This window comes from Hevea brasiliensis, chromosome 7 (genome assembly GCF_030052815.1).
Source record: "Hevea brasiliensis isolate MT/VB/25A 57/8 chromosome 7, ASM3005281v1, whole genome shotgun sequence".
NCBI classification, from domain to species: Eukaryota; Viridiplantae; Streptophyta; class Magnoliopsida; order Malpighiales; family Euphorbiaceae; genus Hevea; species Hevea brasiliensis.
Window position 1 is genome coordinate 96,209,790 of NC_079499.1, and position 27,593 is coordinate 96,237,382.

At 32.2% G+C, this 27,593-nt stretch overlaps 2 protein-coding genes and 1 non-coding gene across 4 annotated transcripts; 1 reads left to right on the plus strand and 2 right to left on the minus strand.

The window, feature by feature from the left end:
* Positions 1–7,447: 7,447 nt before the first annotated feature.
* LOC110638215 (zinc finger protein ZAT10) lies at positions 7,448–8,761 on the minus strand. The gene has a single exon (XM_021788689.2). The coding sequence runs from the start codon at positions 8,533–8,535 to the stop codon at positions 7,813–7,815; it is 723 nt and encodes a 240-aa protein (XP_021644381.2). The 5' UTR covers positions 8,536–8,761; the 3' UTR covers positions 7,448–7,812.
* Positions 8,762–19,412: 10,651 nt separating this feature from the next.
* TRNAM-CAU (transfer RNA methionine (anticodon CAU)) lies at positions 19,413–19,484 on the plus strand. The gene has a single exon. It is a non-coding gene; the product is annotated as a tRNA-Met (tRNA).
* Positions 19,485–20,972: 1,488 nt separating this feature from the next.
* LOC110662782 (glucan endo-1,3-beta-glucosidase 12) lies at positions 20,973–23,305 on the minus strand. Of its 2 annotated transcripts, XM_021821882.2 has the most exons (4): positions 22,967–23,305; positions 22,754–22,816; positions 21,477–22,646; positions 20,973–21,366 (listed from the first exon to the last, which is right to left on the minus strand). In XM_021821882.2, exons 2-4 carry the CDS (start codon positions 22,812–22,814, stop codon positions 21,335–21,337), a joined length of 1,263 nt encoding a protein of 420 aa, XP_021677574.2. In that variant the 5' UTR covers positions 22,815–22,816; positions 22,967–23,305; the 3' UTR covers positions 20,973–21,334. The 2 variants fall into 2 exon arrangements, with proteins under 2 accessions (XP_021677574.2, XP_058006204.1); XM_058150221.1 differs by lacking the exon at positions 22,754–22,816 and having other exon boundaries at positions 22,967–23,236.
* Positions 23,306–27,593: the final 4,288 nt, after the last annotated feature.

Here is a 27,593-nt window from a genome sequence, read left to right on the forward strand (position 1 = left end):
ATTATTATTTTTATTAATTTTTTTCTAATAAACTCTTAGATTTATGTTAATTTAGAATAAATATGAATTTCTCTCCTTCAATTTAGGTCATTTAATAATAAATCTAAAATTTTCAATCAATATTATGACATTGTTCTCTCCATTATTGTAATCTCATTTTCTTCCCTTAGCAGGTTATATTTATTTTTCACAATATTTAAATAAATTATTTAACAATTCAAAATAAATCATAAATTATTATTATTATTATTATTATTATTATTTGGAATTTTGAATCCTCATGTATGATCTTCAATTAATGAAGCTTAGTAATATGATTTATTCATCTATTGACGTTTGATAGTTTAGTATCTTTTACGAGTTACATAGATAATAAATTTCTAAAATAATAATATTACAAAATATTTTTTAAATCGTATAAAATGATAAATAATCAATTATTACTAGAAATTATTCTCATTTACTCAAATTATCTTTCATTAAAAGTTTTTAATAGTTTACGTTGTATTTTTTTCTCTTATAATAATATTATATTATATTAATCTTATAATTCTTATTAACGAATTGAAGTTCTTTAACTCGAAAAAATCAAAAGGTTAAATTTTTAAAAAGTATTATTAAAAATAATATAATTATTTTTATAAATTTTATAATTAAAATATATTAAATTTGATTTTAAATTAATTTTTAATATTTTAATAATATATTTAAAAAATTAAACATTTTAATCAGTTCACGTGTCATTAGATATATTATTACGTAATATTTATCAGTTTTGAAAGATTCTTAGGTCAAATCAGTGACTTTTATAACATTTAAAAATCAATTAAATAAATCATATTATTTTCTTAAGAAAATTTTATATATTTAAAATTATATATTATTTTAAAGTTTGAAATTATTTTTGATACAATATAAATCATTCGATTTTATCTGATTAATGATACGTGTCCTCAGAGATTGTACTCCACCATATATAGTTTGGATGCCACATGAGGATACAATACCCCTTGATCCTTGATCCTTTAACCTTTGATTGTCTTGCAAAGGGAGAAGTTGTAAATTCATCCCCTACTCAATGAGTACTCAAAAGGAGTTAAGCACTTTGGGTACCCATATTTCACTTATATCTTCCTAAATACTACCCTAACACTTTGACCACGTGTCCTTCATCACAAATGCCACTTGTATAATTTATGATATTGGAACTTATTTGATGTTGAAGCCATCTAAGCTTAGTTTACAACACTTGCAAGTTCAAAAGTTGACAATCTTGCAACCTCTTCATTATATATATATATATATATATATATATATATATATATTAGAGAAATATAATACTTCAAAGAGTTTTTTTTCTTTTCTTTTTTATGGGAGTTTTTAAAAGCTATTTGTTATTTAAAATAAAGAAAGAAAACAAAGAGAAACAACCTACTAGTCCAATCAAATGATGAAAACATATCTTCCTTTAGTGGACAAGCTGTGACCACAATCTTTAATTCCCTCATCCAATCCCCAATTTTTTTCCCTTTCACCTCACATGCAATGCTCCACTCCCCTATGTCACTAGAAAATCAATAAAAAACTATGTGCAATTGCTTATGTTCTATCATTTTAAGTTTTTAAACACATCCCCATGGTATTGTTGCATAAAGAATCTCACCCAGTACTATACATAATTCTTTTTATTTTGCACACCTGATGCAGATGTGCAACCCCAACAAATAAAAAATTAATTAAAAAATACTGCTATAGGATCTATGCAAAGATGAGATTGATGCTTGTGCTAACTGTCAGGACTTCTAATTAAAACAGACCAAATTTTTTGACACAATCTTTGAAAGATCCTATCAATGTTGGGGCCAATTGAGGACTTATTACAATACAATGGAAAATCATTGCTCATTGCTGTGGTTTACTATAAATTTAAAATATAAATATATAAAATTTATATATTTAATAAATAAATTTTATTATATATTTTATATTTTAATTTGTGATAAATTAGATTTAGAATTTATAATAGATTATTATTTATAAAGAAATTATTTTCTTTCCATGATCAAAAGATTAAGTATCACAAATTACAAATGAAAATTCATTTTGCAGTTGTGGGCATTGCTAATTTGAAGGTATTATTCTACAATAATGAAGGGGAAAAAAAAAGAGAGAGAGAATAATGATGCCCACTTGGCATTTGAGCAATGAAAGGAAAAAAACACACACTGTGGAAATGTCACCTTGTGCTCTGGCCTGTATACAGACTTTGACCCATGCCATGTGATCTTCTACTACTTGAAGGCTCTTGCTTGCCTAGCATTATCTTATATATACTTTTTATGATAAAAAAAAAAAATTATCTTTCCAGCTCAATTCAAGAAAAAATTCAGGCTTTTAAGGAGGGGACCAGTGAACACTCCTTTAATCTTTTGCTAAACTAATGTCACTATAAATCTGTGTGTTAGGATAGCTTTACTTGTGTAGCCCAAATTCAGGTAATGATAGCAGGCACATGGCCGCAGATTCTCATGCTGTGGTTAATTGCCCAAATTCAGCCTTGTTTATTTTTATTTTTATTATATTTATTCATTAATTTTCTAAATTTAATTATATAAGCCCTGCCACCTGCACCATGAACTAATCTTGATGAACAATATTGTTTTGAACTGTTAGCTTAAAAGCAACTTCCCTCTGACACGCTTAGGCAAAAAGAATTCATGGCCTAGCTTCAGTGCATTATCTTGGTAATGTGGTTCAATGAATTTGTAAGATTTTTTTTCCCTTTTAATTTCTCATAAAAATATTGCTTCAACCTCATAATGTGATGATCATAGTGAATCTTTGAACGTGTTATGATTGTATAGAAAATTTCAATATTTTCCTGGACAGGAAGGGCATCTCAGTGTTGTGTGATCATGGCCATGGGAACACAATATACAAGAATCATATAATTCTTGGATACGCAAGTGTGTTTCCCATCAGAGAAAACTATAATTAAAAATTAACTCGCAACTCATGACAAACCATAGGTGTCACGACACGACCTATGGACCGGACCGGCACTAGGACTTGGACTAGCCTAAAGCCCCTGAGACCCGTAGTAAGTTAACTATTCCTTAACCTAACTCTAAGGCCCATTTGAGCTCAATTTCAAGAATTCAACCGGACAGAGTCCGACCATAAAGTGGACCTTTCAACAGGGAGTTTTTGACTCACCCGACCTGTAAACATGATATATATAATCAATTAGGGAGTTCAGCTCACCCTCCACATACTCAATGTCATAAAAATAAATGGGAGCTCAGCTCCCTCATCCAGTCTATCAAACATGCATATAATAATAATTTTACAGGTCCAACATGATAATTATATTACAGACCCAAATCAAATAAATACTTCTAACACATGTGGAAATTCTAGAAGTTAATAGAATTACACAAACATTAATAAACAACCTGTGAAGGAGAAAAGCAGGTTAACCACAACAAAAATCCTCCTGTAGCCTGAAAAATAATGAACAGGAGTGAGCGTTCGACTCAGAGAGTAAAATATCAATTTTAACCATAATCTCTATAACTATCTAAAGCTAATGCACTCTGTAGAGTGAAATGCAACATCAGCAATATTTTCACTTCATAACAGCAAAAAGGTAATTTGGAGCACTCACACACCCAGTAATGTCAAATCATAAATATATGGGAGCTGATCCCCTATACAGCTCTCTTAAATCCAACCTGTGCCAGCGAAGAACTCAAGCCGGACTTTCGCTTAATAAACCAAATCGGGGTCCCAGCGAAGAACTCAAGCCGTGTCTACCCCGAAGGACCGGGTCCCAGCGAAGATCTCAAGCCGTGTCTACCCGTCCTATCCATAGCCAACACCACATTACACGCACGCCAACGCACGCACACTGCTCCAAATTACCACAACAACATCCATGGCACTTTAACAGTTGTGAATGCAACATAAAACGTGCCTAGAGTTTAACTACATAGATATATACATATAAGTGATGCATGGGCATGCTTGAACATATAATAATATCGAAATTACAATTAAAATTAATATTTTACTCACAGACTTGACAGCAGTCACTGTGGAGGCTGGGCGGAGGAAGAAGGCTGTCTCGGCTCACCTGACAATTTTATTATAATTGTTCAATACAATTGACTCAATACAAACCAAGAAAAGACCAAATACGTCCTAAGTCGTGCCGAAAATCCGGCAGAGTCTCCCCTATACCTAGGACTTACCCAACCTGCAAATGGGTTTAAAACACACTTTTATATCCACCAACCATACACCCACAACTCAATCATATCACACAGCCCCTCCTGGGCCCATCCAAACAGTCATCAATCACAATATGTAAAATTACAGTTTAGTCCTTATAATTAACCCTTTTTGCAAAAACCACCCAAATAAACTCTAAAAATTCTAAAACTTTGCCCTGCGGGCCTTAGCAATATTACTAGGCTAATGCAAAAAAGAATCATAGTTTTCTGAGCTACCACGAATATTTTATGGATTTTTAATCCCATTTAAGCACTAGAAAATTACGAAAAAGCAAGGTTTGGTTTTACCTATGCCGATTCCGAATCCGGGGACGCGCTCGGGACGTCTGACAATGGTGGGATAGCCAAAATCTCGATCTGATTCCAAGACTTTTTCGATAGTTGGTCTGTCTGGCCGGAAATTTACAGACCTGGACAACTGTCGAATTTCCGCGAATTGAAGATACCTACACGAAGCCCACAACACGGGAGTTAGTATATAAATTTTACTAAATTTTCTAAACTCATTTAATGCTCAAAAAAATACTACGAAGTTCTGTGGGACTCACCGAAAAAGGTGTCGAAAAATTTCAAAATTTATATTGCCGCGAAGCTCTCGACGAGTGGAGCGCTCTCGTACTCTCGGTTTTCTCGTGGGATTCACGGTTTGCGAGAAATCTAGCTCAAAAGTCAAAATGGGCTAAAACTTTCAGGACAAAAATTGGACAAACCGCTTGATGGATTTTAGTGTTCTTGGTGTCTATGGAAAGCTCTCGAGGTGTAGATGGTGTTTGACACAAGACCTGGCTCAATCGGTGGCCGAATCGGTCTGAAAGACGAAGCGGCGCGCTGCACTTCGAGCGGCTTCGCGCGTGGTTTCCCGGCGTTCCAGGCGGCGGCCGGTGATGGGGGGAGGCTAGGGTGGCGCGCCTGCGAGGTGGGGAGGGCTGGGTGGCGGTTGGCCAGCGAGGGGAGGAGGGAGGAGAGAGAAAACAGGAGAGAGAGAATGAGAGGTCGGGATGCCTGCGGGGAGAAAGAAAAAGGAAGATGAAGCCGGTCCGATTCGATCGGTCCGATCCGGTCCGATTCGATTCGGCCGGTCCAATTCAAAATATAAAATTTTGAATTTTTTTACTCTACCCTGGGACCGAAAACGAGGCCCAAAAATTTCGAAAAAATTCTAAAAAACTCAGAAAAATTCGTAGACTCCAAATATATTTTTAATTTTACCACGTGATTTTTAAATTAATTTTTAAAAATCATCAAAGTTTATATTTTCAAAAAATCAAAATCAATTTCTAAAACATAAAAAATTTTAAATAATTTTTTAAAATTTAAATAAAATAAAATATTAATATTTATTCATAAAAATTAGGGGTGTTACAATAGGATTTATGTTTTTGTTTACTGGTTAGAACTTAGAACAGAGAGGTCCATATCCTGATGATTAGGCTTTGTTTGAAGTGGCGAAGTACCAACCAGGAATCATGACCAATGGGTTTTGTTTTTCTAACAAAGTACAATGAGGGTAATTATGGCTTCTCCTCAAGTCGCATGAACCATCATCTATCTCGCTGGGGATGGATAGATTATAGATAGAGAGATATCACACGTACGAATGAATAAAACGCATGATGAAGAGAATATTACAAGGGGCCATGAGATGCTTTTGCTGCAATTTTTACTGAAATGAACCTTTGAAAGCCAGCCTTTTTGCAGAGAAACAACGAACAGACAGGGATGGCATAGCTGATGGCTCTTACTCAGCTCTCGCCACTCAACTTTTTTTTCTTTTTCTGCCATTCTCGCAGGTTCCTTTGTGGGGCTAAAATTGGCTCTCCCAGTCAGCCCAAATGCTTGTTCTCTACGAGAGAAGAGTGGAGTGAATTTACTGATTTTCTGTGGATCAGGACAGTGTTTGGGATGAGGAGATTGGACCATGTATAGGCCCAAATGTACAAGGTTAGATGCTCTAAGGGGTTTAAAAAGGAAAAGATTGCTGGGGGCCGAAGGGATGCTTCAAGCTCCTACCACAGCAAGATCCCTTTAAATCCATTAAAGTTTTAGAAGTCCAAGTCCAATAGCAGCTACCAATTGGCATCCAAATTGACCAAGAGGCAGCAGGTCTATTCGGCATTATTGCTTGATAAAAATATTTTTTTTAAACATATTAATCAGAGAGTTTTAAAAAATAATTTAAAATTAAATTTAATATATTTTAATTATAAAAATATTAAAAATAATAAAATAATTTTGTAAAATTGATTATTTCAACTATAATCTAAAATGATAAAAAAAAATAATTTTGACCAAATGGGCTCATCGCATAAAAGTCTATCAAGGAAATAATTCGATTGGGGAAAGCTCAATTTTATCTCTGAATTTTTAGTGTATGTTTAAATAAATTATTTTTTAAGTTTTTATTTCAATTAACCCATAATTTTTTGTTTAAATATGTCAATTTTTTTCCAAAAAAAATATTTTTTTTATGTCTATATAAATTTATTTTTAATTTTTTATTTCAATTAACTTATAACTTTTTATTTAAGTTTAAATAGGCTTAATTTAAAAAAAATAATCATTTTTTCTAATTAAATAAAAAAAGCTTAATTAAGCTTTCTTCCATGCACCAACCCGCAGCTGGCAACCAGAAGATGGCGTTGTATAGAGGGCATGCAAAATCCATTAATGAAAATTACTGAAGAAAACAAAGAGCTAGTCATACTCATACACCCATTAATTGACAACCAGCTGCAAGGGCGGTGCTTCCTGCTTGCTGCTGCTACCCTGTTCTACACCATTTGATCTCCTCCTATAATATAAATGCATAGAAATTGTGCCTTTCTGCTTCCTGCAAGTCAACCCATAGGGAAGACCACAGACGTTAACATGTACCAATCTCCAAATTTCTCCATGAACCATTTACTTCTTCTTCCCCAGAAAAAGAACAAGTCTTACTCAAGCAGCTTTGAAAGTAACAGTACTTTTATTTTAGACCCAATTGGCAAATTTCTCTCTATACTTTATTGAAGAGTATGATGTCATTTTAAATTTTTATTTCAATCTAATAATAATAATAATAATAATAATAATAACAGGCGTACACCTTTCTTTATGGTGCGTGCAACACATGGGTGAGCATTTTCATCAGTGTACTCAAAGAACATTTCACATGATTGAATTTGACTTCGCAATTTATTCAGCCATATAGGCAAGCAAAAACTATTAATTATTGAATAATTATATCCACACAAATTTAATTTTTAAAAAATATATATTAAAAAAATTACATTAAAAATAAAAAAAAAGTCCACTCTAATAATTATCTTCATGATCAAGCTTTGATCATAGGTGAATTCCATGCATCTTCGCCGTCTCAATCACTGTAAGTGGCCACTGCCGGATCTCGGGAAGAGGACTCTCCACCTCTTCCTCGCCGGGAAGTTTACTTTTTGGCTTGCGGTGAACATCAACCAATGGAAACTCCGACAAGACAGGAACGTTCAAGTCAAAGTCTAGTTGACTAATCAGGCTCTGATTATAGGTGAATTCCATGCATCTTCGCCGTCTCAATCACTGTAAGTGGTCGGTGCCGGATCTCGGGAAGAGGACTCTCCACCTCTTCCTCGCCGGGAAGTTTACTTTTTAGCTTGCGGTCAACATAAACCAATGGAAACTCCGGCAAGACAGGAACGTTCAAGTCAAAGTCAAGTTGACTAATCAGGCTCGAATTCAGAACTTCCAATCCTTTATTTTCATTGTCACCGCTATTGCCGCCGCCACTGTTACTTCCACCATCATAGTGGCGCCGTTTGTGTCCTCCCAGAGCCTGTCCGGAGGGAAAAGTTCTATGGCAGATGGAACATTCGTGAGTCCTGCCACTTAAACTAACCGAAGAGGGTGTTTTGGAAGTAGTAGTTACCATAGGAAGGTTAGATTGGTCGTCAACTACTCCCATAAGTTTCCGATGGCTAGCCTTGTGTCCACCTAGAGCCTGATAAGTTGGGAAGGCTTTGTTGCAAACTTTGCACTTATAGCTGAGTTTTAACGATGGCGGGGGAGGTGGTGTGTCTTGGTGGTCGTGGGTGCCATTGGCAAGCATGAGAAGGCAGAGAGCTAAGTATTCCTCTTCAGTAGGGGAATCTTCCAATTCCAAGCGTGAACGCTTAGTTCGTTTTCTCTTAACCCAAGGTTCATGGGAATGAAGTTCTATATCATTATGCAACAGAGAAGATGGGGAATTCAGAGCTTCAAGAGCCATATCAGCGAGAGTGATGACGGAGAAAAAGCAAGAGAAATTGAAGTGAGTGAAGAAACAAAGAGGGATGGTGTTATTAAATAAGAAGGTGACAGACGACGACGAAGTGTGCTGGGTTTGCAATTCTGGGAAAATTGAGGAGGAAGGTGCTTGATGAGTGGAAAGAAAAGAGGCGTGTGAACACTTGATATGAGTTGTTGGAGTGAAGTAAGGGGCGTGCTAAGTATATGAAGCATGTTAAGACTAGTTCCGAGTCAGAGCAAAGCCATATTATTATTATATGTCCTTAATCGGCGAGGAACTTTCTAAGAAAAATCCACAAATCCTCACCTTTTTTGTTTTTCTTGATATGTTAATTAATGTGGTTAATTTGTGAATTGCACTGGCGGCTTACTGCTAAATCATGTTTTTAATGGCTAACTACCATTTTAATAATTTGGGAGAGAACCTAATGGCATTGACCTCTATAAACTATATAATCATGATTATGGCTGCCCAACGCGGGTATTATTGGCTTGCTAATTAAAATCTCGTCCATATTGACTTTGAATCCATACAAAGGAAGCTTCAACTAAACATATGGTACTTCCCCAACATGCATGGTGCTTGCTAGGTAAGTGGGTTAGCCCAATCTGGCTGCGAACCAGTCACATGTCTACTTCCGACTCTGTTCTTTTCCTAGGAAACAATCATTACTATATGGATTATTCTCCTTCTCCAATCTCCACCATATGCTCATGGGTGAATTTATTACATGTTTATATATTATACTATAATTTGTATGTAGTGGGAACAATTGAAACTTAGGAATTTTGTGCAAGAAAGCGAATTGCAAGTTGCATCGTAGACTTTTAATACTTTATTTGAATGGAAGGAAATAAAGAAAAGAGAAAAGAAATAAAATTTTATTTTTTAATTTTTTTTGTTTGAATATTAAATTTAAGAGACAAAATAAAAAGAAAATACATTTCTCAACTCCCTGCATATTATCTAAAAAATTTCTCTCCAAATTAAAGGAAAATCGAGAGAAATTACCATTGTTTACATGGAAAATACTTCAATCTCCTTTTACAGCAAATAATGGAAAAAATTGCATCTTCACACTTCCATCATTTGTGCTCTTCCTCTTCTTTTTGCTGTTGATGGTCACTTTTGTGGACCTTTAGCTTTTAGATGATGTTCATCTGCATGATTGAATTGCTTTCAAAAAGGGGGAAAGATGCAGGAGCTTCCCAATTTGCAAGCAGACGTTTTATGCAAGGTGCGTTGATCCTTGGTTGGTAAGGAAACTCATTTGTCCTACTTGCCGGTCACAATTTGTACTCCAACAAAGATTGAGATTGGAGGTTGTCTAACTTGAGCAAGGACGGGCTGAAGCCCAGGGCAAAGGGCACTCGCCCCTTGAGATTTCAAAAATTTTGGACGGTAGTTTTTCAAAAATAAATATTTGCAAAGTAATTTACAATTTAATCTTTCATATTTAGTGAAATATACAATTTAATTTATATATTTTCAGAATTAAATTAATTTATTGCTTTAAAATTCACTAACAAAACAGAGTCTGATTCGATTTGATTTAGCCATTACACCCTCTTTATAGAGAATCAGTGTGAATTGAACTGAATTGGTCAAGTAATTAACAAATTGATCAACCCAACTGGGTTTGAACGAAGTAATAAAATCTAAGCCCTTTAGGCTTTTTTTTCACTCCAATTACCATGTGAACTAGAAACACATTTGGCAATTGTTTTACAATAACACACACACACAAAAGATTTTTTATTACAGCCACCTGCAACTTCATAATTAATAATATCAATAATTTACTTTATTAGTATATTAACTTAAATTGTTAAATTATTTTTTATTTTATTTTTTAGATAATGAAAAGTATGTGAGTTTTATTTATTTATTATATTATATAATTTAATATTTTAACATTTACTTTTTTTATTCATAAGAATAAATTTATTATTATAAAAATTTTAATTTTAAGTATTTTTTATTATAAACAATTAAATATTATTTTAAAAATAATATTTACATGTTAAAATCCAATTAAATTTATTTTAATAATTATTTATAAAGTATATAAAAGTATTATTTATAATAAGATATTATTATTATTATTATAATATTTATTTAATAATATACTAGTTAAATTCCGATTTAATTCTAATTGAATCTTTAACCCTTAATCTTCTGTCTTTAACGGTTAAGTGACTGTCGAATTTAAAAACTTTGCTCCTAAATATTAAAAATAATTATGCTTATATATATATATATATATATATATATATATATATATATATATATATATATATATATATATATATATATATATATATATATATATCCATTAAGTATATATGAGTATGATAAAATAATTTTTTATATTTTTTAATTGAATTTATATTTCATAATTGTTTTGAAAAAATTAGAATTGATATAAATTGAATGAACTTTTTAATTTTAGGTCATTAATATATTTTAAATATAGTAATTCATATTATGAAGCGTTTATTATATTTTTGAATTAACAAAATTTTCATTTAATTTTAACAAGTCAATTTTGTTAAAAAAAAATTAAGGTATTTAGTTTTATCTTTTGTCATTATAAATTAATTGTAACAATATATTAACTTTTTGTAATAAATTCTCTTGTTAATTTTTATTTATTTAATATATAAATTTTATAAATCACATATTTTAAATTTTTGTATTATCATTGAACATGAATCAACAAATTTTTTCTAATTATTTCACACAAGAAATTGTTAATTAAAATTTTTTATGCTATAAAGAGATCAATTAGTTGATAATCAACTATATCTTCAGAAATTGGCTAATGAATATGTAATGATATTCGTCAAAAATATTATTAAACCATTTTTTTTAGATAAGGCAAAACCAATTATTATATATTTAATAATTAATATAAATATATAAAAATAAATGAAGGTATAATAGATATTTTCTCTTTTTATTTAAAAAAAATATATTTTTTTTCTATTCTAATAATCTATTTAAACATTATAAAAGAAATTTTATTCCTTTTCTTCTTTCTTCTCTTTATTTATCCTACCCAAATTTTCTTTATTTCTCTTGCAATTAAGATCTAAATAAAAGCTAAAGCAATTTTCTACAAATCAAATTAGAAATAAATCAATTCCATGAGAAATTCTTGTAAATTTAATTTATTATAAATTTAAAATATAATATATATGAAAATAAAATTTTATATATATATATAAAAATAAATTTCACTTGTAACTTAAAAAAAGAAAAAATATACCGATTTCACTTTGCATTTCACGTTCACGCTCCACAGAAACGGAGACTCTTAATTTCATTTCCTCCTTCTGCGCTAATTCCCTCCCATCTGTTCATTTTTTTCCCATTCAACCTTCCAGCATCAAGCCATCAAAGCTACGGTCAAGAACTTCAAAGCTTAAACTCCAACAGCGTCAACTTCCATCACAACAGGGAAATAACGAATGACAGTGTCAGGTGCTTTTCTCTCTTTTTATTTTCCTTTGATTTGGCTTATAACTTGTAGGATTATTATATGGGGCTTTGGTTTATTTTGTTGAATATACCTGATTATGATTATGATTATGCCGCTATAACATCATTGATTGTAGATTTTTATTGTGTTGTAATTTAGTGTGTTTTTTTTGACGAAATTGTAATTGAGATTATTCACTAGATGTTTGTTTAATTGTCTAAATGGGGTTTCATGGTATATTTTTGTACTTCCTCTCTTTTAAGTATAGGAAAAATTCTAATGCCAAAACCGTCATTCCTTAGATGGGAATGAGTCTACTTTTAACTGTAGATATCAGGATTTTTTTTTATTAAATTTAATTATTTTTAAAATAAATTTAAATTATAATTTTGAGATTTAACTATCCATTTATTTTCTCATTCTCTTTTCATGGTGAAAAAAATAATCGCAAGAATTTAGATTGCCCAAAGTTGTTTAGTAAGTTTGGTCCAATTTAATCAACAATGAGCCGCGTAGAATTCAAAACTAAAGAGAATTAGATTAAATAGAAATAGGATTTCCTTCAAAAATTAGCTCACTATATTTATTTTAAGATGGTTGCCATCATTACTTTGTTTTTACCTTCCTATTTATTTTATTTAGACTTCAATGTTTTTATTATGAAACAAATAATTATTCTTTTAAAGTATTTTCTACTTTATTAAACTTTTAAAGTATTTTCTACTTTATTAAAAATAAAATAACACACATAATTTTTCTATTGTAAACTTAGCTCAAACTTTGGATGGATAGGAAAACCTTGTCATTAGCAGGGGAAAAGAGTTAATTAGTGGTTGGAACTTGGGAACTGCAAATCCACCTCCATCCGTTTATTATGGTGGCTTCTAAGGTTACTTTGTTTAAACAAAGCAGAATTACTTTGCTTTTTCTTTTAAAAAAAAAAAAACCTTGAATTTCATGAAATTTTTATGTTTTGGTATATTTTATGTAAAGTGGTATTAAATTTTTGTAAAACAATCACTTTGCAAAAAAAACATATTGACTCAACAGAAAAAATTATGATATATGCTTCAAAATATATATATATATATATATATATATATATATATATATATATATATATATATATATATATACTTTGTTTAAACAAAGCAGAATTACTTTGCTTTTTCTTTAAAAAAAAAAAAACCTTGAATTTCATGAAATTTTTATCTTTTGGTATATTTTATGTAAAGTGGTATTAAATATTTGTAAAACAATCACTTTGCAAAAAAAACATATTGACTCAACAGAAAAAATTATGATATATGCTTCAAAATGTATATATATATATATATATATATATATATATATATATATATATATATATATATATATATTTGCAAATTGATATAATAAGACATCATATTAAATTAATAACAATGAATTGAATTATTTGCTTTAATAATATTTTATTGTATTATTTATAAGAAATATTATATGTATGTACTTTTGTAAGGGTTAATTTCACTCATAATTTCTCAACTTAGTTAGTTGCATCAGTAATGTCTCTCAACTTCAATTTGCATCATAAAAATGCTTAAATTGCAATTTGAGTATCACTAAAATCCCTGTGACCTGCTATTGTAGGTTTTCAAGTTAACTTATTTTTAAATTTCATTTTTTGTCCATTAACTTCGATAAATATATCACACACATCCCTCAAATTTAATTTATCTCATAAAAATCTTTAAATTTTAATTTAATATATAAATAATTTTAATACAAAATGTACTAAATAGTAATTAAAGATTGGATATATTGTTTTGATAATTTAAGAAATAAAGACGAAACCTATATACAATATTTGTAAAAATATGAAACTATTTCTAAAATTATGATTTTATTGTAAATAAATCGAAAATAAATCAAGATTTTAAATTTTAAATTGACTATAAAATTGAGGAGGGACTATGTAAATCTATTTAAATTGAGAGACAATGAGTAAAACTTAGCCATAAGTTAATCTAAAAACCTGTAATAGCATATCACAAGGATTTTAGTGATAATTAAATTAAAGTTTGGGGATTTTTATGATACAAATTAAAGTTGAGGGACGATACTGATATAACTTTTTAAGTTGAGGGACTATGAGTGAAATTAACCAATTTTTATAAAATGTTATCATTATATTTTTTATATTTTGATATTTAAGATATACTAAATTATTAATAATGATAATGAATTGATTTGATGTTCTTTTTCTTTCTTTCACTCTTCCAATTATTTGCATAATTACAACTCATAATCATATTGGTTTTTCTTTTGTAATTTTGTTTGTGCAAAAAGGATTTCATGAGGATCCAGCTACCAGAAAGTCAGAAACAGAGAACCCCCTCCCCTTTTACACCAAGTCTTTAGTCTTTAGAATGCTAGTTTTAAGAATGAGTGACTACCCTTCTCTAACCCTTATTGCCCAACCTGGGTTTTCTTATTGATGATAGTGACGACATTGATTGTACCAATGAACCAACCCCTTATGGCGAAATAGGCACAAGGAAAGAGAAATAAACTTTAATAATAAAAATATAATACCAATATTATTAATTTTAAATAATATTTTATTATATTATTTCTAAGTAATACTATATGCTTATAGTTTTGAAAAATATGCGTCATTTTACATAAAATTTTTGAGATAAAATACATAAATTTTGTAAATTTTTTTTTTTTAACAAAGTAATCCTATTTTGTTTTAAACAAAGTAACCATACAAATTACCATTTTTATTATTCTTTCATCAATTTCACCCTATAGCAACCTTCCAAACTTTCTCTCAAATTTTAAAAAATCCGAATTGAGTAGCACTGATATTGAAGTAAGTTTTTGTTTGAAAATTATGTTTATCTGACGTTGGATTCTTTTTTTTTTTTTCCTTTTCCTTTTCCTTTTCTTTGCACTTGTTGATACTAAGTTCTTTTGTGTGCGTGTGTGTGGATTTCAAGGCATTTGGAGAAGCAAAATGAGTTGTTGATGGAGGCCTATAATTCAATGTCTCCTGAATTGCATAAGCTTCAGGTTGGTTCCTTCTTCGTTTTCAGATTATTTTCTTGGTTCTATGACTATTTATTTTGAGTGTCAATATTTCTATGATTAATAATCAAACATATGGAAAAATTATATATTTAAAAAAGAAAGAAAGAAAGAAAGAAAGAAAGAAGTAACAGTTGGAATGGACATAAATGTGAAATTTTTTTTTGCAAGGATGTTTATTTTGCAAAAGCAAATTGTGCTAAAACGATTGGTGTTTTATTTTTATTTGAATTACAATGATGGTGTTTTATTTTTATTTGCAAGGTATTTTATTTTATTTTTATTTGTAGTGGTATTTCTTCATAAATGAAACAAGTACTTTCTTGGTTAGCAAAACCACAGTAGTCTAGTACTTTGATTGTAAAGCACTTGTTGAAATACTATATATTTGTATTTATAAATTTGTAATCAGAGACCAATTTAGAAATAATATTGGAAGTTGCAGCATATGTGGTGCATGATGTGGTAGTTCATCTGACTTTTGTTCTGTAAACTGGCTACTTTATCATCTAGTCATACTGAATGATTTGATTGTGTTAGAATCCTGTGATTATGATGTGTTACTGCAGAGAAATTAGTGTGTGAATAATGTATGATTATGGCTAGAATCAGGGGATTGATTCCTGTAATTAAGCTTACTGTATTTATTGTACAAAGGAATAATCATGCTTCTTAAAACCCTTCATTTCTCCTCCTTATTGTTCTTTCTTCTTCTCCTTCAGCTAGTTATTGTAATAAATTAGGGGTAGCATCTTAAAATAACAACAATAGGAATAGTTTAACTCAACTGGGAAATTGGGTCTGGGAATATCTGTGCTTTGTTGTTTTTCATCTGAAGTGTCTATTACAGCACATGGCTTTAACAAAGTGAACCAGAAGGAAATGTGAAGCATGAGCTTTAGTAGAAAATAAAATTATGTATTCACTTGAGGGCATTTGCATCCGCACAACCCTTGCGACCTGATCATTTGTTTAGTGCTGTCAATTTAAACTATCCTCATCTCATCTCACTTGCAGGTAGAGGAAGAAATGCTAATGCATAAATTTCATGAACTTATGATCGCTCAGGGTTTAACTAGAAAAGTATAACTTATCTCCCAAACTCTTTATTGCTGGCTATTGTGGCCTATCTAGTGAATTCATATTTTATTAGCACTATTTTTTTTTAATCTAACTCCAGTGAAAATGTGTGCATGAATTACTTACACAAGGAACAAGCTTGATCTGCATTTATTTGTTTGCTGATTTATCATTTTAATTGTCTAACTGGTGTTTTGGCTGATAAAATTGGTCACCATGAATAATTGAAACAAAACTTGTTATGATAGAAACTATGAAGTATTAGGTAGAATATGTATCGTTATAATCATATGTGTTAGGTAGAATATGTATCTTTATAATCAGATTGTTGCAGGCAATAAAAGAGAAGATAGTTAAGAAAGAGCTTATTAATTGAATGAAATTTTGATTTAATTGAAAATGGTGTTGTTACTTAGTTTATGTTCTTTTTGCTATTAGCACGGCACCTTGCAAAGCATACTTAACAGATGGACTGTATCATGACTTCCAGTCCCTGCCTCTTTGCCATCCTAAACTGTTGCATTTCCTTTCACTTTTTTGGTAAACTGCAAATTAACTGTTTGGTCTTCATAAATTTTTATGATACAAGGAATTATTAATAGCTACTAATATCAGCATGTTAGGAATGGCTGATGGATTAAATAAGTGTTTGTAAAATTATTAAGAGTTGGATATACTGGGTAGTAAAATATTTATGTGCTTGCAAGTTAGTTTTTCTTTAAAGTAATTGCTGCATGAGTGGAAGTAAATGCATAAAATGAGACGGGGCAGATTTGGGAAGACTCATACAAGTACCTACAATGATGTAACATGAATGTTTCTGGTAGAGTGAGGAATATTGTAAAGAAATAGAGGCAAGTAATCGGGAAAGAAATTAAATTTATTGAAGAGGATCTGTAAAATCACAGATTAACAATCTCTATAAATAAATAAAGAAATAATTAACTCAATGACTAGCAATTGAATAATGTAGCAGGACATAAGTCACTGCTCCCAGGTACTAATGGCCAGAACTACAAAATACTCGAGACATCCTCTCCATTTCCCTCTTTCTCTATTTATAGGCTCTGGCATTCTTGGCTTGTTTATCTTTGTCTACTGCATTATCCTCTGCTGCAACTAACTTATTCATATTTTCTGTAACAACCTGATTGCCATGAAGAAGATTGGCCTTATCCTGATCCCCCAACAGAAAGCGCTTGTTATCCTTATTTCTTTTTTCTGTAATAAATTCTGAGATGTCCTGGTTCATACTCTGATCCATCTCCTGCGTTCATAACAATTTCTTATGGTTGTGGAATGGATAGAAAATTGATGGGTTTATTCTTGTTGGAAGGCTTAGTTGATCTTGCACGTTTAAATTATTTAATTTTTCTTGTTTTGGAGTTCTTTCTTGATTACTTCAGCATCTAAATTTTTTTCCTACTTCTTGTTCAGAACTTTTTAATATCATTGGTTTTGGCAGAATGAAGGCAATACCTATTTCGAATGGTGGCCAAATTGGAGACGACACTGTTTTACTTGCTAATAATGCCAGCAATAATTCTTATTGTGGTAAAATTAGGCAATCAACTACGATAGCCCCTACCACTAATGAACACCAATGAGGATGTCAAGTTTGCTTTGACTTCGTCATGAACTTCTAAAATTTTTTGATAGTGGTCCTGGAACTTTCAAGGTTTATTCTAGAAGAAGCAAGGGGATGGAGGGAGCTAGCAGTGCATTACTAGAAAAAGAAGAATGGCATGTGGCTGTTAGAGCTAGCAAAGGAGAGATTGACTTGTGGATAGAATTTGTTACACGGGAAAGGCATGCTTTTTTTGCTATTAACCTTTTGGGGCAGGGTTTTTCTACACGGGAGGAGAGTGGGGGGGGGGGGGGGGGGGGGGGGGGGGGGTTGGGGTGGGTGGTGGTGGGGGGGGGGGGTGTGCCGGCGTGTGGGGGTGTGGTGGGGGGTGATCAACCAGTTTCCTTATCTTTGGTTTCTCTTTTTTCCCTTGAGTTAAGATAATATAGAAGGAGGTTGTATTGTTGATTGAATCAGTCTTATTTCATTGAATCAATACAAATTATAATATTCTGCTACAATTTCATCACATTTTTCTTGAATATCTGTTCCTTTCTGTGTCATTTTTGTTGTGGGCTTTTTTTTTTTTGAGATCCTCTTGTTCTGTCCAGCTACAAATTTCGTTAACTGAAATGTTTAGTGCAATAGTTTTATCAACTGTATATCTCTTAATTAAGTAGCCTAGTATTCAAACAATAAAAGATTCTATTCAGATTGAGTTGTCTGTCTTTTATCATATTATGTTTCTTGAAACGACCAAGATGAGTGGATTCTTAGTTCTTTAACTTGTAAGAATGATTCTCTATTTATTTATGTGGAAACCACCCTGTCATGATCTATGCCCTCTTTGATATGATGACCTCAATAACAATGGGTGAGAAACGGGGTTGCACCTTTCATGCATATTTTCACATTTTCTTTTTCCAATCCCTTCAAAGTGCAAAGGAACTTGTGCCATCTGGTACTGTCAATGAATCAACTGTCCAATAGGAGGTAGGTAGGACAATTAAAATATCCAGGGAATTATTGACAGCAATTGCAAAGCAAGCTGCCTGCTGGAACTCTTGTGAATGATCTCCAGGCCTATAAAAGCACTCTATATACAAGACTGCAGGATTGTGCAATATGTGGACTAACTGCAAACATTAGGCAAACAAGACCAAGCAATTAAAATGGATGATCTCGCAGCTGAAGTTACTGAAAACATCTCAAATTGTGATAGCTAATGGTAAGAAATTAACTGATTTAATTTCCTTGTTCCGTATTAATTTCCAAGGAGTCCTACTTCCTAAATCTATTTACCTGTATAATATATAACAAGAAATAACCTCTTCATTTGCAAGTTTTGATTTTTGAACGTTGCTTTATGGGCTGATTTTTTTTTTTTTTTTTTTTGGGATTTCATTAGCCAAACCAAGTCACTTAGACACAAATTCAAAAAGTTGGGCAAAGTATTCTAAAGAAATTCTCTCCATTGAAGTAAAGCATGAATAAACATCGATAATTTTGGCATGTTATCATTTGACAACCTTTAAGCTTTTACTTTAATATCAAATTGCACCATGGAAAGCAGAAAGAATCCCTTAAAGCAACAAACGCTTTGTGTTTTTGATGCTACGTTATAAGCACTTGGATACGATCATTTATTAACAAATCAGAGTGGCGCAGCGGAAGCGTGGTGGGCCCATAACCCACAGGTCCCAGGATCGAAACCTGGCTCTGATATCAGAGGGGCTTCCCAAAAACATTTATTTTTATTCAATTCTGAAATGGGCAGTAATTTTCTGGTAGTTGACATTGTTGTCCTTCAAAAAATTTGTCTTTAATGTGAAAGTGAAATATCCGCAGAACACATGTTCTTTAGACCAAACCAATCAGCAAATCATTCTATGCAAAACCAAAAGCCTCACTTTCCCTTCTTTTACACCAAGGCAGCAACACACATGGAAAAGTATTCGCTACAAATTCGTGAATCATGAATTCGTGCCGACGCTTAAACTGCTGGGACCGGTTGGTAGATTTAGCCACCGGCTGTTGGCTGAATCTGGCAGGTTTTTTAAATATAAGAAATAAAATTATTATTATTTTTTTTTACGCATTAAATATAAAAAATTGAGTTTTTTAATTTTTGAAATTAATTTAAAAATTTTAATTTTAAAATTAAAAAATTAAATTTTTTAATTTTTAATTTAAATAAAAAATTAAGAAATTTTATTTATAAAATTTAATTTTTAAATTAAATAAAATTTAAATTTAAAATTTTAAATTAATTTTAATAAAAAATTAAAATGAATTAAATTCAACTTCTATAATTAATACAACATTAAATTGGCATTTTACAAATAGAAAATCACGATTTGTATTTTTTTTTCCACCATTATGATTTGATGTTGTCAGAAATTTCAAAAACAATACCTGTAGCTTTTGCATTTTCATATCATTGTATGAAGCATTTATTGCCCCCATCAACTATTCTCAGATTTTTTTTTCCGGAGAAATAAGAAACACGTATGATGAGAATGAATTATTATTAAAATTATAATAATTTTAATAAAATTTTTATTTATATATAAATTTAATGTACATATATTTTAATAAATGATATGAGAGGTCTAAGTATCAGCCTATGGAGTCAGTCAAAATACTCATGCACATCACTCTCGCACAATATATTTTTTTCTTTTTTTTTATTAAAAAAATAAAAAATATAATTATACTAAATTTAATGATGAAAATAAATTATTATTAAAACCAGGCGCGCACTCGCTTTCACAAGTAATGGACAACGCACACACTCATCAATTGAAAAGAAGAATGAGGACTTATGATTGGACAATGTCATTCACACATATTTACTATTATTGGTCTTGCATCTTATTTAATTTTTAGAATATCATGCATAATATTTTATTAAATAATCACATAAATAAATAAATTAGAAAAATTAAAGAAATATCTTCTAAATAATTCAATATTTTTTTTCTGACTCCTTACTCATGTCTTTGTTTGATCTAATATTTCATAAGTAGAATTTCACCTTGTAAAAACGTTCTTAAAAAAAGAGAGCGAACTCGGCCTCAAGAATTCCAGATTTTAGCCCCACCATCCTCATGCCAAATGAGAAACATTACAAGTTGTCCATCCGATAATTAGGGATCATGTGATTGGAAATTGGACGTACATTGGGAAAATTTTTGGATGAAATAACAGGAATTCACGAGCTAAACAGCAAGCACTTGGACCATTTTTATTAGCAGCCACCAGTGACAGGACTGGACATACGAAAGTGGACAAAAATAATGGGCAGAAAACGATCAAAATACAGAAGTAATGTCTATTAGATTGAAGTAACAGGATTTTATCTCATCTAAAGCACTAGCATACAAATCAAAAGAGCAATTCCACTTTGTGCCCCTGAAAGAAACACAGCAAAATTTCCTCAGGAACCATTTCCTACTCGCCATCTGCTAGGTTAATCACTCGTATTAAGGTGTGTTACGTAGATAAATTCATCTTACAATCATACCCTACCTTTCCTAGTTATACCAAAACAAACTCAACTTCCATTGCTGTGCCTAGCTGAGAATAAAGCGGCAGTGAAGAAAACCTGAAACAACCATTTATAGATTTTATCATATTCATTATGGAAATTAAAGCTAATATGGACCCAGTAAGATTGAAATTGCTAATTTGTTATTTAGATGAGAAGAAGCTTACTTGGGTTAGAAGTGATGAGCATGGCAGTCCCTCCAAAGTCGCAAGTACCCCCATTTCTCTTAGTCTTCTGAAAGTAGCTGTTGAAAGCGTAAGAAGCATGAGCAACAACAGTATCAGGATAGAAACAGCTACCATGAGGCATAATCCCTGTACAATCAGCACCACCATCACCACAAGCGTAGTCCATTGCCTCCTGCAATGTCTCTGCGGGAACACTAGGTTTAGCCACACACCAGAGCTCCTGCACAATCCCTGCCATTGGTGCTGGTGATATTGTGTTGGCTGGATTACAGGGAGGCAATGAGTAACCATATGGTGCTGTGGATGGACCAGTGAGGGGAGGCTGTTCCGGAGCAAAAGGGAAGTCCATTGGGGCCGGAGCAGAAAGAGGGTAGGATAGCGGTGGTGGAGAGGCACGAGGGAAGGACAATGGGGGATGAGGATTCTTGGCTACATTGGAAGGGACAGAGGATCCAACTGAGGAGTGGAGTGGGGGTTGTGACGATTCTGGTAATGATGGTATTGCAGGGTATGAGTTCACAATCTTGGATTCAATGGTTGAGAGTTTCCTGTTCTTGGGTACATCCTGTTTTGGGTCAGTAACCATCACATTGATTTTGTTAAGGACAACAGATCCAAGATTTTGTAGTAATTCTGAGCTAGAAGACACCAACCTCACAGTTTCAACTGATGAAGGAGAGATATTTGGAGGCAGTTTTATAGAGTAAGTGGAGTTTATACTATAGAGAAACTGTATCAGGGGCTTGGTAACTTTCTCAGCCAAATCATGAGCGGAAAGTGCAGAATCCGACTCAAAACAGTTAGAAGAAAAGGCAGCAGAAACTTTGATCTCTCTATCCAAACCCCACCCAGTAAGGGAGTAATAGATATTCTTAAGAGATGGTAGAACCATACCCCAGTTACGATCTCGGACATTTTGGCATAAAAGAGCGTTACCCACAACAATGGTGGTGATATTAGTGGCAGGAAAGTGAGCTAGAACATGGGTCCTAAGCCAACTCTCAGCCATTAAAACACTGCTAGAAACCCCATTGAGGTCTTCAGCACTCACGGACACCGCTAGGGGATGACCTGACTGAGACATTGCTTGAAGAACCTCAGGAGATGCATCACAGAGGTTAAGGAGTTGAATAGTTTCTTGACCTGCACCTAAAAAATAAAAAGAAACAAAGTAAGGGCTTTAAAGAAAAAGAAGACGAGGAAGGAAACCACAATGCCATGAAAAGTGAAGATTTTGCGCATATAAATTTGCTTACCAGTAAGACCCAGAAAACAGAGAAGGAAGAGGTTGAAGACAAGCCACCCCATCTTCAACATTTCTGCTTTCAGGGAGAAGATTTTAAATCAGAAAGAAAAAAGAAAACCCATTGAGTAAAAAACTGCTATAACACTGGAAAAATCCACTGACTCTCTCTTTTTCCCTCTGCAAGCGTACCTAAAACAAATAAAGTGAGGAGTCTAGGTCTTACCTGAATTAAAAATCGTTTCTTTTTTCAGTTCTTGCACCTCTGCCTCTAGACAAACAACTGTATCTTCAAACCAAAGATTAAGCACTGGCTAGTGGTGGAGTACAACAGCTACACAGCAAAAGAACACCTCGAGTCTCAAGAAAATGGCATATCATAGCTACCGAGCACACACTCATACACGGCAGGAAAATTGTAGCTTCAGCACCAAGGTTGAGGACGGTGAAGAATTGTCCTTTATAATGTGTCTACAAAATCTTGGGACGCGTGGAACAAGAAAGTGTGAGCTTTGAAGAACCCAAGGCCCCGGCCAAACAGACTCAGAGGGACTTGTCCTTCTCTCTTTTGGAATCCGAGCTGCTCGCCCTTTTTCATCTTTTGAAGCCAAGTCACGAGGGAACTACTAATGCATAATATTTCACGAAAACGCTGCCGTTTCTGCCATAACGACGACGTACATGAGAAAGAGTTTTTCTGATTTGCAGAGCCCATGGTTTGTGTTCGTTGAGAGAAATTATAAAATAAAAGTAAACTATAATTTAGTCCCTGAAGTTTTATAAAATTTATAACTGCCCCTATATTTTTAAAACTAAACATTTAATCTTTTAAATTTAACAAAGCTTATAATTTAATTTCTACCATCAAAATTCCGTTAAGTTATTATTAATTTAATTAAAAATATATTTTTAATCTGAAAATAATTTAATTTTTAAAACTTTATTTTCTTAATAATTTAGTTTCTGAGATTTTGTTTCACTAACAATTTGGTCTATATACTTTTGAAATGTGAGTCCCATTAAATTAAAAAATTTTAAATTTAGCCCTTAAGGGCCTGTTTGGTTTAACTGTTGGATACAACTGATAGATGTTAGTGATAATCATATCATAATGGTGATAATGATAACTGATAGCTGATGATAGCTGTTTTATGTTAAGTGTTTGGTAAAATTATATTTAGCTGTTACTGTTGACATGTGAAATGACTAATAAGGGTATATATCATATAATTTATTTAATTTTTAAATAAATATAAAATTATAAATTTATTACATTATATTATTTATTTTATTATTAAATTAAATATATAATTATTAAATTAATATATTATATTATTTAAATAAATATATAATTATTAATCTATTATATTATATCATTTATTTTATTATTGAAATAAGAAAATAATTATTTTTTAAGATAATTAAATAATTTTAAAAATATAGATAAAATAATAAAATAATTGTTATTGTTAATAGAAAAATTTATAATTAATTTTAAGTTTTTAGATATAAATAAATATTTTATATTTTATGTTATTAATAAAAAATATTTTAACAAAGTTAAAATACGTTAATTAAAATGTTAAAATTATAAATAAAAAATAAAAACATTAATAATATTAATTTTCAAGTTAAATAAAAAAGGATAATATAGTCAAAATAAAAAATAAAACTAAATCAGCTATCAGCTGATGAGAAACAGCTCTAAAAATAGAGCTGATACAAACTGCAGCTGATGGGTATCATATCAGTTGCCCATCAGCTATCAGCTCTATTTTTTTAAGCTTACCAAACACTATAATTTACCTGTTTGGATGTCCATCAGCTATCAGCTGCATCCAACAGGTAAACCAAACACCCCCTAAAAATTTTGGTTAGTTGCAAAAATATCTATATATTTTACAAATTAATCCCTAAATATTAAAACTATTTATAATAATTTTATAAACTTCTATTTATGTCGTTATTATTTTAACATTATATAAATAATTATATATATATATATATATATATATATATATATATCAATTTATAATATTTTCATATATTTTTTAACATATAAAAAATATGAATATGGACCCAAATTGTTATTAAAATAAAATTTGAAGGATTAAATTGTTTTTAAATTCAAAATAGAGTTAAAAGTATTTTAGTATTTTGGCTAAATTTAATTGGAAATAATGGTAATTTTAAAGGTAGGGGCTAACTTGTAGGTTTATTAAAATGTCAAAGATTAAATTACTTATTTTAAAAATATAAAATATGTTTAACCAAATTTCAATTACTAAATTATCAGTAAAATAAAATCTCAAAGTTTATATTTTTTTTCAGATTGAAAATAGAGTTAAGAGTATTTTGATATTTTTACTAGAATTAATGGTAATTTAAGTAAAATTCTAATAATAAAAACTATGTTTCTTGTTATTTACAAATATGCACCATCTCGTAATCCTTAGCAAGAATGATATAGGTTGTCACGACCCAACCTATGGGCCAGATTGGCACTAGGACCTGGGCCAGCCTAAAGCCGCCAAGGCCCATAGTAAGCCTAACTATTCCTCAACTCAACTCTAAGGCCCATTTGGGCCCAATTTCAAGAACTCAACCGGACAGAGTCCAGTCATAAAATGGACCATTTAACGGGGAGTTTTTGACTCACCCGACCTGCAAACACAATATATAATCATCTGGGGAGCTCAGCTCACCCTCAACATAATCAAATGTCATAAAAATAAATGGAAGCTCAGCTCCCTCATCAAATCCAACCATACATACTTTTAATACGTTTACAGGTCCAACATGACAATTATATTACAGACCTAATCAAATAAATATTTCTAACACATGCGAAAATTCTAGGAGTTAACAAAATTATACAAACATTAATAAACGACCTGCAAAGAAGAAAAACAGGTTAACCACAACAATAATCTTCCTGTAGCTTGGAAAAAAATAATGAACAGGAGTGAGCGTTCGACTCAGAAAGTAAAATATCAATTTTAACCATAATCTCTATAGCTATCTAAAGCTAATGCACCCTGTGGAGTGAAATGTAACACCGTCATAAATTTCATACAAATCACATCAAAAAGGCAATTTGGAGCACTCATACACCAAATAATGTCAAACAATACATATACGGGAGCTGATCTCCTATACAACCCTCTTAATCCAACCTCTGCCAGCGAAGATCTCAAGCCGGACTTTCGCTTAATAAACAAAAAATGGGGTCCCAGTGAAGAACTCAAGCTGTGTCTACCCCAAAGAATCAGGTCCCAGCGAAGATCTCAAGCCATGTCTACCCATCCTGTCCATATCCAACACCATACCACACGCACGCCAACGCACGCACACTGCTCCAAATTACCACAACAACATCCATGGCACTTTAACAGTTGTGAATGCAACATAAAATGTGTCTAGAGTCTAACTATATAGATACATATTTATAAGTGATGCATGGGCATGCTTGAACATATAATAATATCGAAATTACAATTAAAATTAATATTTTATTCATAGACTTAACTGCAGTCACTGTGGCGGCTGGGTGGAAGAGGAAGGCTGTCCCGGCTCACCTAACAATTTTTATCACAATTATTTAATAAATTTGACTCAATACAAACTAAGAAAAGACCAAAGATGTCTTAAGTTGTGTCGAAAATCAGGCAGAGTCTCCCCTATACCTAGGACCTACCTAACCTGCAAATGGGTTTAAAACGCACTTCTATATCCACAAACCATACACCCACAACTCAATCACATCACACAGCCCCTCCTAGGCCCATCCAAACAGTCATCAATCATAATATGTAAAATTACAGTTTAGTCCTTATAATTGACCCTTTTACAAAAACTACCCAAATGAGTTTTAAAAATTCTAAAACTTTGCCCCGCGGTCCTTAGCATTATTACTAAGCTAATGCAAAAGGAATTATAATTTTCTGAGCTACCACGAATATTTTATGGATTTTTAATCCCATTCAAGCACTAGAAAATTAAGAAAAAGCAAGGTTCGGGTTTACCAATGCCAATTCCGACTCCTGAGACGCGCTCGGGACGTCTGACAATGGTGGGGTAGCCAAAATCTCGACCCAATTCCAAGACTTTTTTTGTAGCCTGTCTGTCTGGCCAAAAATTCACAGACCCGGGCAATTATCAAATTTCCATGAATTGAAGGTACCTACACGAAGCCCACAACATGGGAGTTAGTATATAATTTTTACGGTATTTTCTAAGCTCATTTAATGCTCGAAAAAATACTACGAAGTTTCATGAGACCCACCGAAAAACGATGTTGAAAAATTTTGAAATTTATATTTCCGTGAAGCTCTCGACGAGTGGAGCGCTCCGGTACTCTCGGTTTTCTCGTAGGGTTCACGGTTTGCGAGAAATCTAGTCCAAAAGTCGAAATGCGCTAAAATTTTCCGGACAAAAATTGAGCAAACCGCTCGATGGATTTTGGTGTTCTTAGTGTCTATGGAAAGCTCTCGAGGTGTAGATGAGTTTAGACACAAGACCTAGCCCAAACGGTGGCCGAATCGGCCGCCGTTTGGCAAGGAAGCCGAAACGGTGCACACGCATAGGGGGAGCTTTTCGCGTCGTTTTCGGCTGCCTGGAAGGCCGGCCTGCGGTGGGGAAAGGCTGGAGCGGCGCCCCGGCGAGGTAGAGAGACTGGGGTGGCAGCAGCGCGGCATGGGGAGGAGGGAGGAGAGAGAAATGGGAGAGAGAGGAAGGGCGACGGGAACACGCGAGGAGGAAGAAAAAGAAGAAGAAGGCCAGTCTGATTAGACCAGTCCGATCCGGTGCGGTTCGATTCGGCCGGTCCTATTCAGGATACAAAATTTTAAATT